Source organism: Schistocerca serialis, chromosome 1, assembly GCF_023864345.2.
Source record: "Schistocerca serialis cubense isolate TAMUIC-IGC-003099 chromosome 1, iqSchSeri2.2, whole genome shotgun sequence".
Classification (NCBI taxonomy): Eukaryota; Metazoa; Arthropoda; class Insecta; order Orthoptera; family Acrididae; genus Schistocerca; species Schistocerca serialis.
This window is the reverse complement of record NC_064638.1, coordinates 702512954-702531179: the sequence shown is the minus strand read 5'-3', so window position 1 is coordinate 702531179 and position 18226 is coordinate 702512954. Positions and strand designations below refer to the sequence as shown.

Sequence of the window (18226 nt, the reverse complement as noted above, 5' to 3'; positions counted from 1 at the left end):
AGATTGTGGTCGGAGTCTACATCTGCCCCTGGAAATGTCTTACAATTTAAAACCTCGTTGCTAAATCTCTGTCTTCCCATTATATATTGTATCTGAAACCTTCCAGTGTCCCCAGGCCTCTTCCACTTGTACAACAGTCTTTTATGATTCTTGAACCAAGTGTTAGCTATGATTAAGTTATGCTCTGTGCAAAATTCTACCAGACAGCTTCCTGTTTCATTCCTTACCCCCATTCCATATTCACCTACTACTTTTTCTTCTCCTCCTTCTCCTACTATCGAATTCCAGTCCTCCATGACTATTAAATGTTCCCCTCCATTCACTATCTGAATAATTTATTTTATCTCATCATACATTTTTTCCATCTCTTCATCATCTTCGGAGCTAGTTGGCATATATACTTGTATTACTGTGGTAGGTGTGGGCTTCATGTCTCTCTTGGCTACAATAATGCATTCACTATGCTATTCATAGTAGCTTACCGGGGCTCCTACTTTTTTATTCATTATTAAACCTACTCCTGCATTACCTCTATTTGATTTTGTATTTATAATCCTGTATTCACCTGACCAGACGTGTTGTTCTTCCTGCCACCAAACTTTAGTAATTCCCACTACATCTAACTTTAACCTGTCCATTTCCTTTTTAAATTTTCTACCGTACCCACCCGTTTAAGAGATCTGACATTCCACATTTGCAGAACGCCAGTTTTGTTTCTCCTGAGTTACCAGATATAGTTGGCATGAAAATGAAAAGCGAGTGTACTATGCTTCCTTTCATTCTATAATGTCATACGGGCTATTTTCTGGGCTAACTCGTCAAGCCAAGCTAAAGTTTTCTGAACCCAAAAACGTGCAGTATGAATTATTTGTGGTGTGAACTCGAGAATGTCCTGCAGATGATTGCTTCCCAATATATTTATTTCTTACTTGCATTTATCATTAGAAAAATATCTTTTTTTTTTTTAAATCAATAGTTCAGTCCATGGAATCAATACTAGAAATAAGAAAAAATTCCTCAAAGATATAAAGTCATTTATTTTAGTTCAGAAAGGTGCCCACTATCCAGCAATAGACATTCTCAATAACATGTCAGCATCCATAAAAGTTTAACTAACAATAATGTTCAGCTACATAAGAGTCTAAAGGGTTTGCTGGTGGCCAACTCCTTCTACTGTGTTGGCGAATTTCTTAACAGACCTGACTAATGTATGTATGCTATTAATAATATCACATAATGCTAATATTGCGTAGAATCTGACTTCTGTACAAATTCGGAGCAGTAAAGCGACCATTGTAAATAAGTGATATAACTGTTTTCTTCTTTGTTATTTGATAATGTGTGGCGACAACAGCCTAAGAATTATCATGTGCCCTTAAGTGTACTGATCATTTAATATTTGATGACAAGTTTTATATCTTTTAAATGCAAATATGCTCATGCGTATTTTTTATTTCGGATCTGTGGAAGACACATTAGCTATCTGCTCTTATTTTGTAAACATTTATTGTGTATTCTTGTTTTCTGACACATTCCACATCCCACAGGATCCCCTCACTGTGGATGAATAGGCACATAAAGCACATCTAATCTAATATAACCTAAAGTAATAAATGTTCCGTGACGAACGATTTGAATATATTTTCCATTGAATGGTCTTCCATAAGTGAGATCAGATATTTGAAAGCGAAAATGTTTAGGTTTTACAATAACAGAACTGGACTGACTCCTGTACTGTGTATAAATAAGGACATACATTTCCATTAAGTAATCTTTTACGAAGTGAAAAAAGTAAAGTCTGTTGAAAAGTACGTTATTTGCCATTCAAGGAAAAATGGTGGATAAGGTAGACAAGCTCTGTGTATTCCATTACATACAGATAAAAATGTTGTTTCCCTTCTCACCAATTTACTATATTACACTGATTAAGAATAAGTTCTTAGCACCTCAATTCTGATGCCGGTGGGTGTGTGTTTGAGGTTTACGGGCGCTAAACAGCGGGGTCATCAGCGCCCATTTTCTGATGCCATACTCTCATCGTTCCGCACTGGGCTAAACGAATTGATGTCGTGTTGACGATTCATCTAGCGTGAATCCTTCACCATTTAACGGCGACGTGAAGTGTCAGTCAGTTCAATTCCGTTGACATCTACTGTGAATCGGCCTGAAATTTCCATTTCGAATCGACGGAATGCGAGTATGTCTGTCTTTTGATGACTATCTTTAGCGCTGGCTCAAGACCACAAGTATCTTTGGCTTGTCACAGCTTGTTCTTGTTTGTACTTTGCAGTTTATGTTTTAAGTCTTAGAATCAAGTGTGTACAAGCAAAAGTTAACACTTCTGTGATTTACTGATGTGTTGCATGATACTCTTCTGAACGTAGTTAATATTTGATCGGACGCCGGAAAAAAATCGAAATGAGTGAGGTACCAACACAAGAATTTAAGTTAGACCCAGACTGCGAACTGAGATTCGAGGTCGAAAGCAAGAACGAGAAAGTGAACTTGGAGGTAGGTTTTGTGTTTTGTATGGTTTATTATTCCGTTATAGACTGTACTAAGCTTATAAGTTTTTGTTACTGTCACTTTTCATCATGAATCAGTTTCCATATTTTCAATTGATGCTTTGATAGTGCAGCAGAAACCTAATAGTACAGTCATAGGCTTGAATACTTACGTTTTACCTGCAGCAACATTACTCATTATTTCATTGTTTATTTACAAATGGTCACCGGAAATACTTGTAGTTCCTCTATATTATGTGCTGCAGGAGTCCTGGATTAAATTTCCTTCAACACTTTGTGACTACGAATAGAGTAGCAGATACAATGAACTGCAGGTCTACCAACAGGTTTCAGTTGGAAAACTGAATATGAATCAGTTAGCCACAACATTTAGTTAAAGTTTTTTTACTTCTTAAAATTGAAATCGCCTACAAGAAATGTGGACCTATACGTACATTGCACATCAACATTCAGTGCAACAGAGTTGCTGGTTGGGTAATTTGGTTAATTTGCGAATGCAGGAAGTGTGAAGGGTTAAGATTGTTGAGATATAGTGATATTTGACTGCAGTAAGCATGTTAGTAGAACAAACTTGAGCCTTGGCTGAACATTACAGATGATTCCTTATTTAGTGACTTTAACTCAAAGGTAACGAGGTACGATGTGTCAGAAGGATTCAGTGAAAGTGATGGCTTATACAATATTGATGGGACACACATTTTGCATCATTTTAAGCGTTTGGTGCCATTCGTCACCTTTACTCATGACTTAACCAAATTTGTTGCCTGCGTGTGTTTTCACTATGCAGATAATGCTGCTGTACACACAATCACTGGAAATTTTCTGTATCTAGAACTAGCTCTATTCCAACTGTGACATTTCTTTCAAAGGCTTAAGCTGACTTTCACCATTATAAAATGGTGAAGTCATATGACAATCATTACCACCTCAGTCGCTGAAGAAAGAAGCATCAGGCACTTCATGGTTCATTTCACAGAACACTCAAACTGGTTCAGTCACGAAACTTTCTCAGAGTAAGCTGATCACAAGATCAACGCCACTGAGGAAGTGATAGTTCAGAGAATATGTATGTTCTTCCAATGGTGGTGTAAAAACATTTGGCAATGTTTTCCATAATGTTTCAAAATTGTGAAACAAATTTCAGTGGTGAATTTGGAAAAATTTTCAGTCATTTCACGTATAAGCTGGCATGGGTCCAAAATTAAAGTAGATAGCTTCTAAAACCTAAAAAATGTTATTTCTGGGTGTATCAAGCTAAAAAACACTAAAAAAAACATACAGTTGAGATATAGTCCTCCCCAAAGAAATGTAAAATTTGGCGCCTAAAACTGTTTCATCAGATTTGCGGCTGCATATATTTTGAAAGAGAAGGGCAGACACTGTTATACAAAAAGCACAAGAAGACAGCATGGTGTTGTATTAGGAATCCTTGGCTGAATCAGTCCATAAAATAATGATTTTTGGCTGGTTAAAAATGAGCTCTCCCAGTTGCACAATGAATGAGCTATCATTTTTGGAGTAGTACAGTAGCCACTAGATGTTTTGAAAACCTGATCAATAATATATTACTATTAAGTAAAAAAAGTTGTTTAAGTATACAAAACCAGGCACTTGTAAGTTAAGAGCACTTTTCGTAAAAGTCATCAAAGTTTGGCAAGGTGCCTGGGTGGTGTAAGCTATGAGAGGCTGTAAAAATGAAACTAAAGTAGATATTGTGCTGGAACTTTGTACATATCCAACCAAAACATTGTAGAATCTTCCCATAAAAATTCATTATATTCGGAAATGGTTGAGCTGGAAACAGTGGTCCTCTTTACTATGGCTAAAATGATTGCCATCCCATTTCCTTATAGATGGATTGCTCATTTTGGAGTGCCTGTCTGACCAAGACAGGTTGCTCAAGTCAGGTATATTCAAATCACTTTGTTTTGTTAAGCATGAAGCTTATTCAACAGCAGATTTCTGTCTGTCAGAAAAGGCTTAATTGAATGTTTACAATGCCATTCAACTCTGCTTCCAGTGCCACAAATTATCCATTCTACTCTTGGGTCTACATGCTACTATCAAGGAAAAGCTTAATGCTACAGGGGCAGAACTGGCCAGTGGCTGACCAATTCAGTCAGCTGGTGAATTACGCTCATCTATGCTTGATGCTTCATTCAACAGTTACATTCACACATTTGCCAGCTTCAGTCAATCTGCCTCAAGATAATATCATACTAGTAACCTTTTCATATTTGTTGTACTTTGCACATGTGAATAGATCTGCCAGACGAGGCACAGGGTACAAGCCTTTGCATCCACTGCGTGCTCTACAACATACATTTCTTAGTCAAAAAGACATTTAAAGTTGGTCCCACAAGGAGAGGTCCCTAGTGTTGCAATCAACTTTTTACAACCATCTATATGGTAGTGTAGGTTAAGAACCCAGGTATCTCACCCTGAAGTCATTCACTCCGGTGGGCTCTTGTGTATGAATAAAAGCCAAAAAACAATTTAGCCTGTTCCTGCATAGAGTAAATTAACACCAGCCTTTCGACTGCTGCCGTAGCAGAATAGGCAGTGTGCCAACTGGAAAACTGAAAGTGCTAGGTACGAATCCTGTAATATTCATATAACTTCTATTTTATTTTTATTCAGTTATCTGCTTCAAATTTAATGTTTTTAAATTTTCTAATCTGTTGCCAAGTCATTTTAACCATTATATAAATTTCTTATTTGTTCTCATATTGTCTTCCTGTCATTCTTTTTTCATTTGGTATCTTTGTCCATGTGGTTTTAATTCTTTTTATTTATGTATTGTGATATTTAATCATTTAAAAATACTGATAAAGCAACTAAAAAAAATAGTTGTCAGTATTCATATTGATTGTGCAACAGTCACAAAAATTTATTTTTCATTGAGCGACTTACAGTTTTTTATATGGTAATCATCATACAGTCATTTGAAAAACAGATTGTTCTCGCACAATGGACAGACTATAAAAGCTGTCTTTCTACTTTCACGTAGGTTCTTCATCAAATTCCGCTATTCTTTCATCATGACATTTGCCAGTTGATGAATTTGCGTTGCTGAACATTTTAAATGCTGCACACTCATAAAACAAATGCGATAAAGAAGCAAAAAAGAACTGATATGTGATTGGTAACTGCAAATCAATCAATGATTTTGAGCCCAATGGAGGAAAGAGAACAAACAAGGAACTTAATACAATGATAGAAACGACTTGGCAGAGGATTAGAAAATTTGAAGCAAATAACTGAATGAAAATAGAATTTAAAAATAAAAGAGAAATTATAGGAATGTGACAAGATTTGTAACCGCCATCTTCTGTTTTCCAGTTTGTTATGTTGCCCATTACACTACGGCAGTAATCGAAAGTGTGGTATTAATTTAATGCTCTATAGAAACAGGCTGTTTTTTTTCCTCATAAACAAGGGCCCACCTGGGTGTATGGCTTCAGGATGTGATACTTGGATCCTTAACCTGCACCACCAGATATGTGGTTGCAAAAAGTTGATTTGCACCACTGGGGACCTCTCCTTGCCATTGGTCTCCCCAACTGTGATTTCAATTGATCGCCTTAGACTGCCATTTTGCACATCAAATACTGACACAGAGGATACTGGACATGATGCAAAGGATGGTGCTCATCTCACCTGATAATCTGATGATGGGTGAGGAAGACTTAATTACCAAAACCTGCATTACTTATCACACGACCTAGCTGTCAGTTCTGTTTCAATAGAAGGTAGTGTTTGGACATGGGACCGGGGCGGGGGGATTACTGCTCTTAATGATGAAGAATGGCAAAACCACTACTTTGCTATGGGCTGCAGTCGAATTTATACCTCGGGATGCTCTTTGTTCTTACAGGACATTAAGTTATTAATTGGCTGTGTTTCTTTGTTAGCTTAACGGTGTTCATGGTCTCTTCAGTATTCTTTTAAAATCTTATGTCAAAGTATTTCAATTAAAACACAATAAATTTATGTTCACAGCTGAAAAATGGTGTTGCCGAAATTTTTGGTACTGAACTTGTAAAGGGAAAGGCATATACTTTCACCACTGGAGCAAAAGTTGCTGTCTTTACTTGGAAAGGCTGTGTTGTGGAGCTGAGAGGCAAAGTTGATGTGAGCTACATTGCAAAGGAAACTCCTGTTGTAAGTTATTTGTAAAAAATAAATAGTGTATGTTTGATAATAAATGTCATCTATTTGGCTTTTATATATACTCTGTTCACATGAAATAACCCTGTAATCATCCAAAGCCAGCTTTGTAGTATATGTCTGCATTAAATTTTCCCAGAAGCAAATTTATGTCCTTTGCAAGATCTAAGGTATGTTCACAGTATTGGAGGAAGCGGCCTCAAACTCTTTTCTCTGTAGCCTAATCTTACATTCAAGTAATTGATAGTTTACATGTTCACCTTATTTTTGTGCAAAAGTCAAATTCTTACGTTACATTAAGGGTATCTGCCAGAAATTTTCGGAGGAAACTGTGTGAAGAATCAAGGTATTTCAGACAGAATTGATGCTGTTACAGTTTATGGGATTAAAAAAAATGAAAATAGAAGGCAAGTTAATTTCAAAATATTTTGATAACTACACGTCATGGATGCAATAAAATAGACCGTGCTACTTCCTGGTCATGTAATACTAACGAAGCCATGGTCATGTTGTTATTGGGTGCCAACATGTGAAAAGTAGTACTGTTTGAATTTCAAACACGTTACATTTTGTAAATATTTCTTAGTCTAATTATTACATTATGAAAAGGATAGATTGCTACTCACTGCGTAGCAGAGATGTTGAGTCGCAGACAGGCACAAGAAAAAGACTACTAAACATGTAAGCTTTCAGCCAGAAGGCCTTCACACACACACCCTCTGGCTCCTACTTGTGAAAGCACCCACATGATTTGCCAACTGACCTACCTACGCTGTGAAGCTTTCTATGTGGGAATGACCAACAACAAACTGTCCATTCGCTTGAATGGACACAGGTAGACAGTGTTTGTTGGTAATGAGGATCATAAACATGCCTTGGTGTACGGCCAGCACATCTTGGCACAGTGTTACACCGTCCGGGTTATCTTGATACTTCCCACTAACCCCAACCTATCAGAACTCCGGGGATGGGAACTTGCCCTTCAGTATATCCTCTCTTCCCGTTACCCACCAGGCCTCAACCTCCGCTTATTTCAAGTTGCCACCGCTCATACCTCACCTGTCATTCAACAACATCTTTGCCTCTGTACTTCCGCCTTGACTGACATCGCTGCCCAAACTCTTTGCCTTTACAAATGTCTGCTTGTGTTTGTATATGTGTGGATGGATATGTGTGTGTGTGCGCGAGTGTATACCTGTCCTTTTTTCCCCCTAAGGTAAGTCTTTCCGCTCCCGGGATTGGAATGGCTCCTTCCCCTCTCCCTTAAAACCCACATCCTTTCGTCTTTCCCTGTCCTTCCCTCTTTCCTGATGAAGTAACCGTGGGTTGCGAAAGCTTGAATGTTATGTGTGTGTTTGTGTGTCTATCAACATACCAACACTTTCGTTTGATAAGTTACATCATCTTTGTTTTTTTTATATATATATATATATATATATATATATATATATATATATATATATATATATATATATATATATAAAAAACAAAGATGATGTGACTTACCAAACGAAAGTGCTGGCAGGTCGACAGACACACAAACATACACACAAAATTCAAGCTTTCGCAACAAACTGTTGCCTCATCAGGAAAGAGGGAAGGAGAGGGAAAGACGAAAGGATGTGGGTTTTAAGGGAGAGGGTAAGGAGTCATTCCAATCCCGGGAGCGGAAAGACTTACCTTAGGGGGGAAAAAAGGAAAAAAGGACAGGTATACACTCGCACACACACACATATCCATCCACACATATACAGACACAAGCAGACGTATTTAAAGACAAAGAGTTTGGGCAGAGATGTCAGTCGAGGCAGAAGTGCAGAGGCAAAGATGTTGTTGAATGACAGGTGAGGTACGAGTGGCGGCAACTTGAAATTAGCGGAGATTGAGGCCTGGTGGATAACGGGAAGAGAGGATATATTGAAGAGCAAGTTCCCATCTCCGGAGTTCGGATAGGTTGGTGTTAGTGGGAAGTATCCAGATAACTCGGACGGTGTAACACTGTGCCAAGATGTGCTGGCCGTGCACCAAGGCATGTTTAGCCACAGGGTGATCCTCATTACCAACAAACACTGTCTGCCTGTATCCATTCATGCGAATGGACAGTTTGTTGCTGGTCATTCCCACATAGAATGCATCACAGTGTAGGCAGGTCAGTTGGTAGATCACGTGGGTGCTTTCACACGTGGTTCTGCCTTTGATCGTGTACACCTTCCGGGTTACAGGACTGGAGTAGGTGGTGGTGGGAGGGTGCATGGGACAGGTTTTACACCGGGGGTGGTTACAAGGGTAGGAGCCAGAGGGTAGGGAAGGTGGTTTGGGGATTCATAGGGATGAACTAAGAGGTTACGAAGGTTCGGTGGACGGCGGAAAGACACTCTTGGTGGAGTGGGGAGGATTTCATGAAGGATGGATCTCATTTCAGGGCAGGATTTGAGGAAGTCGTATCCCTGCTGGAGAGCCACATTCAGAATCTGATCCAGTCCCGGAAAGTATCCTGTCACAAGTGGGGCACTTTTGTGGTTCTTCTGTGGGAAGTTCTGGGTTTGAGAGGATGAGGAAGTGGCTCTGGTTATTTGCTTCTGTACCAGGTTGGGAGGGTTGTTGCGGGATGTGAAAGTTGTTGTCAGGTTGTTGGTGTAATGCTTCAGGGATTCCGGACTGGAGCAGATTCGTTTGCCACGAAGACCTAGGCTGTAGGGAAGGGACCGTTTGATGTGGAATGGGTGGCAGCTGTCGTAATGGAGGTACTGTTGCTTGTTGGTGGGTTTGATGTGGACGGACGTGTGAACTTGGCTATTGGACAGGGTAGAGGTCAACATCAAGGAAAGTGGCATGGGATTTGGAGTAGGACCAGGTGAATCTGATGGAACCAAAGGAGTTGAGGTTGGAGAGGAAATTCTGGAGTTCTTCTTCACTGTGAGTCCAGATCATGAAGATGTCATCAATAAATCTGTACCAAACTTTGGGTTGGCAGGCCTGGGTAACCAAGAAGGCTTCCTCTAAGCGACCCATGAATAGGTTGGCGTACGAAGGGGCCATCCTGGTACCCATGGCTGTTCCCTTTAATTGTTGGTATGTCTGGCCTTCAAAAGTGAAGAAGTTGTGGATCAGGATGAAGCTGGCTAAGGTAATGAGGAAAGAGGTTTTAGGTAGGGTGGCAGGTGATCGGCGTGAAAGGAAGTGCTCCATCGCAGCGAGGCCCTGGACGTGGGGGGTATTTGTGTATAAGGAAGTGCCATCAATGGTTACAAGGATGGTTTCTGGGGGTAACGGATTGGGTAAGGATTCCAGGCGTTCGAGAAAGCGGTTGGTGTCTTTGATGAAGGATGGGAGACTGCACGTAATGGGTTGAAGGTGTTGATCTACGTAGGCAGAGATACGTTCTGTAGGGGCTTGGTAACCAGCTACAATGGGGCGGCCGGGATGATTGGGTTTGTGAATTTTAGGAAGAAGGTAGGGGTGCGGGGTGTCGGTGGGGTCAGGAGGTTGATGGAGTCAGGTGAAAGGTTTTGTAGGGGGCCTAAAGTTCTGAGGATTCCTTGAAGCTCCGCCTGGACATCAGGAATGGGATTACCTTGGCAAACTTTATATGTGGTGTTGTCTGAAAGCTGACGCAGTCCCTCAGCCACATACTCCCGACGATCAAGTACCACGGTCGTGGAACCCTTGTCCGCCGGAAGAATGACGATGGACCGGTCAGCCTTCAGATCACGGGTAGCCTGGGCTTCAGCAGTGGTGATGTTGGGAGTAGGATTAAGGTTTTTTAAGAAGGATTGAGAGGCAAGGCTGGAAGTCAGAAATTCCTGGAAGGTTTGGAGAGGGTGATTTTGAGGAAGAGGAGGTGGGTCCCGCTGTGACGGAGGACGGAACTGTTCCAGGCAGGGTTCAATTTGGATAGTATCTTGGGGAGTTGGATCATTAGGGGTAGGATTAGGATCATTTTTCTTCGTGGCAAAGTGATACTTCCAGCAGAGAGTACGAGTGTAGGACAGTAAATCTTTGACGAGGGCTGTTTGGTTGAATCTGGGAGTGGGGCTGAAGGTGATGCCTTTGGATAGGACAGAGGTTTCGGATTGGGAGAGAGGTTTGGAGGAAAGGTTAACTACTGAATTAGGGTGTTGTGGTGCCAGATTGTGTTGATTGGAATTTTGAGGTTTTGGAGGGAGTGGAGCTGGAAGTGGGAGACTGAGTAGATGGGGGAGACTGGGTTTGTGTGCAATGAGAGGTGGTTGAGGTTTGCTGGAAAGGTTGTCAAGGGTGAGTGAGTTGCCTTTCCAGAGGTGGGAAACCAGGAGATTGGATAGTTTTTTGAGGTGAAGGGTACCATGCTGTTCTAATTTGCGGTTGGCCTGCAGGAGGATGCTCTGAATAGCCGGTGTGGATGTGGGAGAGGAAAGATTGAGGACTTTTATTAAGGATAGGAGTCGACAGGTGTGTTCATTGGCTGAGTTGATGTGTAGGTGAAGGATTAGGTGGGTGAGGGCAATGGATTGTTCAATTTGGAACTGGTATAGGGACTGATGGAAAGAAGGGTTGCAGCCAGAGATGGGAACTTTAAGTGTGAGGCCTTTGGGGGTTATGCCAAATGTCAGACAAGCCTGAGAAAATAAAATATGCGAGCGTAATCTGGCTAGGGTGAAGGCATGTTTGCGGAGGGAATGTAAATAAAACTTAATGGGGTCGTTGTGGGGGTGTTGTGAGGGTGACATGGTATTAGAAGGTGGAAAGTGTAACATGAGGTTGAAATGAAAATGAAAGATAAAAATATATGGGGAGAGATAAGGGTGAACTAGAAAGTAACTGGAGATCTGGTATGAAAAAAGGCGAAAAAGTGTTGGTTAGGTTGATCCTGTGGTGAACTTGGGTTGGTAGACAGCGATGTGCATGAAGGTTAGGTGGTTGTGTTGCCGCTAAAACACGTTAAAGGACGGAGAAATTTGGGAAAATTTCGAAGAAACGTGGGAATGTATTAAAAGGAGTGGTGTTGTGGTGAAAGATTACGAAAATGGGGCTAAAAATTGTCTGACGAAGCAATAATGATGTTTAGATATATTTTTCCTACGTGGAATGTTTCCCTTTATTATATATCTTTCTTACATGTTTAGTAGTCTTTTTGTTGTGCCTGTCTGCGACTCAACTTCTCTGCTGTGCTTACACAGCTCGCACACATATGACCAGTGTCTCTGGCTATATGGCGAGTTGCGATCTGTCCTTTTCATAATACTGTCATTATTCCATCCTAGATTTTTCCATTGTTTGATACTGTCTAACTATTCTGTTTTTTCTCTCTGTTTAGATAATGTATCTAAATGCCCACGCGTGCCTAGAAAAACTGAGAGAAAAAGCAGCAGAAGAAAATACCCGAGGACCCATCACTATGATAGTTGGACCTACTGATGTTGGAAAGTCAACACTTTGTCGTTTGCTTCTTAATTATGCTGTTCGAATGGGCAGAAGGCCTGTATTTGTGGACCTTGACATTGGCCAGGGACAGATATCTGTGCCTGGAAGTATAGGTAAAATCTGTTTGAAATGTTACTACACTTACCTCTTTACAGTTCTGGGACCTAGTTGGCAACTATAGTTTCCTTGAATTGATGTAAGGGCCAGAAATTTTTCTTGGTTGTGTCATGATGTATCAAATGCAAGCTCATTGTTTTGCTTACAACTCCAGTTTACCATGCAAGGAAACTGCTTAAGCTAGACAATAGATATATACTGGGAGTAAATGGTTGGCTTTCAAGAAGAGTTAAGAGGTTCGGCATACCAGAGAAGGCACTGTGGGTTTTGTAGGAAATAACTTAAAAACGTTTGGAGCATTATTCTGTGATTATTGTGAAGGTTGAAGTGAATGCAAGTGGGTTGTAAGTACAAAGCTTTGTGTGAAGCCCAGTCCATATGTAAACTGTGTAACTTGATTGGAGTTGTTTACAAAATGTATTCTAGAAAATAAAATCAGAAATCATGCTAAGAAAGCCAGAAGTTATCTTCCAAATGTGTGTTTGACATAGGCAAATGCTAAAAGTATGTTATTTGTTGTGTCTAGGAATCCTGCATACCCGGTTTGCTAGATAATCAATCAGACAACTTGTATTAATGACTTTTGTTATAACTAGACAATTACAAATACTTAACTTTGATGTTACACAGATGTGTCACAAGCAAAGGGCAACGTACAAAATAATCAGTCTTTGCAGTGGCTGCGTTTCTCTGAATGAGCTACGTAGAGATTCTAATGAAGAGGCTACGATGTGTTGGCTAACGAAGTGCCTAGCATTGAAGCTGTTATCGAAGTGGGCAGTCACTAGTCGGGGTGCGGCACTTATGTCCTCTTCAGCTGCTGTCTGGAGAGAGGCCAGTTAGCTTGGGATTGGCTGACCTCTTCTCACAGCTCTCTCTTCTCTGTCGTTCTCGACTGGCATGCCGGTGCTGACTTTATGCTGTTACATTCCTCCCCCCTCCCAAAGTGACAGACCGTTGTTGTATATGGAGCATGGCAACGAGGAGAGAGGGGGGGGGGGGGGAGGCAGGAGCATGGATGCTCTGATGTACCGGAAGCTGTGGCTGCATGGGACGTCAGACTTCAGGTCATGCCTGCTGCGGCATGGGCGGGTCCAGCTCTATCAGTAGGACAAGAGGAGGCGCAGGCTCCGTCTCCACGGGGTCCCGCAGTGTTGTGATGACACCATCTGGCGGCTGCTATGGCAGCACTGTTCTCGGGTTCGTGAATCTGGGGGAAGAGATGCAGAAGGATCACAGTGCAGGTGACAGTGGCAAATTTGATTGTGGTGTTGGCATTGCAATCCATCTGGGCCTGAAATGAGAAACATGAATGCGCCAAGTTGACGAAGGATCTTGCCTCTCACCCACCATCTGCTGCCACTAGAAACCCTGAAAAACACAATATCGTGCAGCATGAAGTGATACTTGTGGCCTTCCATCAGTGCTGGATGTTGAGGAGAGTGAAGCTGGTGGAACAGTGTTCGGTGGTGGCGGCCATGAAGCAATTCCACTTGCAATGGTCCATCTAATGAATGCAAACAATAGAAGGCAAGAAACAGTTGCAATGCTTGATGCCTGGTGTGTGCAGTGTAAGTTTGACCATCTGTTGCTTGAAGATTCTGACAAAATGTTCCGCTTTGCCGTTTGACTGTGAATGGAACGATGCACTAGTTAGATGCTGTATGCCATTGCGTTCACATAATGCTTCAAATTCATTTGGTGTGAACTGTGGGCCGTTGTCTGACACTATGACTTCAGGAAACCTTAGAGGCAAAAAATAGATGACAATACCTGAACTGTGCTACATGATGATGTCGTGTTCATTGGGACAGCAAAAGGAAATTTGCTATAGGGATCTACCACAATCAACCAATGAATACTCCAAAAAGGTCCCACAAAGTCTATGTGCACATGTTCCTATGGTGATTGCGACTTAGACAGAGTAGAGAATTCTTGTGGCAGAGCCACTCGATTTTCCACATATGCGTGACACTGTGAAATCTGTTCTATTTGGGTGTCTGTATCCTGCCAAGTAAAGTGGCAATGCGCTGACTGTTTCGTACAAACAATCCACCAGTGTCCTTGGTGAAGTATCTGTAACACTTCTTTTTGCAAAGCTTTGGGTATCAACACACATGGCTGTCCACTGTCATTTTGAACAGGGGCACATCTTTTTGTACAGCGAGGCTATGTGGACATGCAAAGTCTCAGCACTGTACTGAGTTTGTTATGCTGTGCAATGAGTGAGGCCAATATGTGCAAATGTATTTTAGCAGAATGTTCAAATCTGAATCAGCATCTGTGGCCTGTACAATCTTCCTGTAGTTCAGAAGAAAGTATTGAAGCAATTCAGATTACTGAGCATCGATGTGACAACAAGATGCAGCAGAAGCATCAAAGTCAGTATCAAGGCCAATCGGAAGATGTGAAAGTGTGTCCGCGTTACCTTGTTGAGCTGTTGGATGGTGCTCAATCCCATACTGGTATTGAGACAACAACAAAGCCCATCTTTGCAATTTTTAGGCAGTTCGTACAGGAACTGGCTTCATCGGATGAAACAAGGACTACAGTGGCTTGTGATTCATTACTAAGTAGAACTTTCTGCCATACAAACAGTGGTAGAATTTCGTGACACCTTACACGATAGCCATTGTCCCTCTAAGTTTTTGAAAAGCTTCTTGGCACTCATCTGTCCAAACAAAGGGGATGTTCCTGCAATGCAAGTGATGCATAAAACTGACTGCAATTCTGTGACATTGCAAGGAACTGGCAGGTCACATTTGGCTAACAAATGTGACTGACTATGAGGTACACATTGACTGTTTATGACATAACCAAGATACTGCAACCCAGGTTAAAAAAATCACTCTTGTCCTGTATACACTTTAGTCCTGCATCAGATAAAACACGAAACAAAGCACGCAAATTTGCAATGTGTTCTTCAGGTGTACGACCTCCTATGACAATATCATCCAAATAATTTGAACAGTTTGGTACTTGAGCAGTCAGGTGTTCTGAATACCGTTGGAAAATGGTAGGTGCGGAAGAATTGCCAAAAGGCAAACGCAAATATTTAAACAAAAGTCAACACAGAGGTGAATGCGGCCTGAAGGTTAGGGGAACAAAACCGGTGGACTTGCCCATTGACTAACTTGTATGGGTAAAATAACTCCACTATCTTGCAATTCTGTAAGTTCAGCAGCCACATTGTCCTGTAATGCTATGGGATCAGTTCTGGCCCGGAAAAATTTTGACTGAGCATTGTCTTTCATAGTAACATGTGCAGAAAAATTTTAGCTTTGCCTAAACCTTCAGAAGAGAGTTCAGAGAATTCTTTCAGCAAGCGAGCTACACTGTCATTGGCTTTGAACGCAGTCACTGATAACACATTGTCCTGAATGTGAAAGCGGAGGAAATCAAATGAATCAAGGCCAAATATGTTCTCAAAATTGCGTGATTGTCCATTACAAGCGGTGAGGTGTGTGCTAGTTTTAGATGGGTGGGGATCCTAACAGTTTGTGTGTTAAGATTCAGCAATGTAACAGAGGCACCCATGTCCAGCTGAAATTTCACATGTTTTCCATTAAGATGCAAATGAACAAAACATACCGTATTTACTCGAATCTAAGCCACACTTTTTTCCGGTTTTAGTAATCCAAAAAACCGCCTGCGGCTTAGAATCGAGTTAAAAGTAGGCAGAAGTTCTGAAAAATATTGGTAGGTGCCGCTACAACTAACTTCTGCCATCGAATATATGTAGCGCTACACAGGCATGCTTTGCACGCACTAAGATAAATACTGGCACCAAGACCTCTGCGTCAGTAAATAAATTAAAAGAAAAGGTAGAAGAATGTAAACATTATGCCATGTATTCTATCATGTTTGCTGCTATCTTATGTAAATCCTGTCTGCCTAATAAACTACGAAAATAGAGTGAGACGACAGCAAACACGGAAGAATATACCGTACATATCATGTCATGTTTATATTCGTATTATTCTTATGCTGAACAGTGATACAGTCAGAAATGAAGCACGGCAATTGACTAGATTTTAAAATCTAAGGTGAATCTAATTTCTGTGCAGAATGTAATGTACTAAAGAGGCATCTGCAAAGATTTTCAAAAGGAGAAAAATTTTTGCTCAACTTTTGTTCAAAACATCTTCTATCACACGCAGCCTATTATTTGGTTCTTGTTGACCATTATCAAAGAAAGCTGCAGTGTACGTAACAACAAATAACAGTCTCTCGCCATTGTTTCGCTTATGAGACAATTCCTCTCTTGTTTTTATTGTAAGCTGCGATAGCACGCACAAAAGCAAGCCATGCCACGAGCGGCGACAGGTCGTAAACACTCATTATCAGAGTGCGAGAAACAATGCATAACACAGTACACTAATGCCTTTTAAGCTTAGAGTGACGTAAACACCTATAACAAAGAGAACGGCACTTATCAGATCAAAGCAAAATAAGCAATCGATTCAAACCAGATGAAGCAAGTGAAAAAGGAAGGATTCCCCGTATAAATATGGACGGAGCGCCTGACACACAGCAATGGCTACTTGGTAAAGCTTAACTGTTAAGCTTACGACTCGAACCAAACTACTGTAGCTGTATCTTCATCCATTCTACCTAAATTGTGTATCATGTTACAATGGACCAACTCTGTTTCGATTTGGAGTTGCGGTCTAAAACTTTTCTCTCCCCTTAAATTTAGAGTCTCAAATTTCAGGTGCGGCTTAGATTCGGGAAAATTTTTTTCCCTTGATTTCGAGTCTCATTTTTCAGGTGCGGCTTAGATTCGAGTATTTACGGTATGTTGGACTGGCACAGCACTGAAGAAACTGTTTGCTTGCTAGTTTTGCTAATGCCTGCTGCAGGCTTTGAATACACTGCATGTATTATATGGGCCTTGTGACTAGATTTTTGCGAGTGGGCTGAATTCTTATGTTTGTTCCATTGCAAACATACAGATTGTGCATAACCTTTCTTGCCACAAGCATAACCCTTTGCTTGTCGGGGCAGGCAATCTCAGCATTTGTGCCTTGAATAGCACCAAGGGCATGACTTAATTCTGTTCACTGATGGGGCCACCTGTTTAGAGAACTGTTAACATGGCAAGGCGCCTGCATGCTGTCGCTGCCTGCTGGCCGTGAGCAAGGGACGACTCAATGCGACAAATGGTGGCTGCTCAAATTTATCGGCCACTACGGCACCTGAATCATACTGATCTAGAATTTGATATGGTGGATCTGGCTGTTTCAGAATCCATTCTATAAGTGTGACATCAGTTACATTGTACACGATCGCATCACACAACATAACATCTGTATATAAAGTACCACAAGCTCATTTGAATTTGCATTTCCTCTTCATACCCTGCAAATGTGTTATCCACTTGCGATAAGTTTGTCCTGACCTTTTCTTGCAATGAAATAATTGGTACCTAGTTGCCACCACATTCATTTGTTGGTCATAGTACTTAGTTAGAGAACCTTCAACCTGATCATAGGAAAGTTCAGTCAGAGTGGCCCTAGGGAACGGTTTATGAATGAGGCGAAAGACTGCGCTTCCTATCGTTGACAAAAAGTAATGTAGTTTCACAGTACCTGATACTTTGTGAGAAATGATGTAGGCTTCATACTGTTGCAACAACTCGAGCCATTCCTCTTCATTTTCATTAAACTGGGAGCTACAGTTGCAGCATGTTTGTTGGTAGGGCACACTGTGTTGGTCGCTTGGTTGGCCAGTAACTGATGTACCATGTTTAGAAGGTGCAATCTGCTGCGTCTGAAACTGAAACATCTGTGTTAGTTGCGTTGTATCCATCGCTTGCAGCTGGAGCACCTGAGCAGGAGATGGGAGATGTGGGTTGCTCATTTCGGAATAGGCAAATGCAATAAACATACAATGCAAGAAATAAAAATAAGCATACAACCAAAGAAAATTTCTGCAATTCCCACCTGAAAACACTGAATAGGAAAAAAACACTATAAGAGACACTGTTAAAACATGTAAACACACCCCTG

The 18226-nt window shown here is 41.1% G+C and overlaps 1 protein-coding gene across 1 annotated transcript in view; it reads left to right on the top strand.

Annotated features, from left to right (window-relative positions):
- Positions 1-2264: 2264 nt before the first annotated feature.
- The window catches only part of LOC126480892 (protein CLP1 homolog), a 59565-nt gene continuing 43603 nt past the window's right edge, over positions 2265-18226 (top strand). The window contains exons 1-3 of the mRNA XM_050104291.1: positions 2265-2511; positions 6528-6689; positions 11992-12211. Of these exons, the coding sequence (XP_049960248.1) occupies positions 2419-2511; positions 6528-6689; positions 11992-12211 (475 nt within the window). The 5' untranslated portion in view covers positions 2265-2418. The remainder of the gene's footprint in view (positions 2512-6527; positions 6690-11991; positions 12212-18226) is intronic.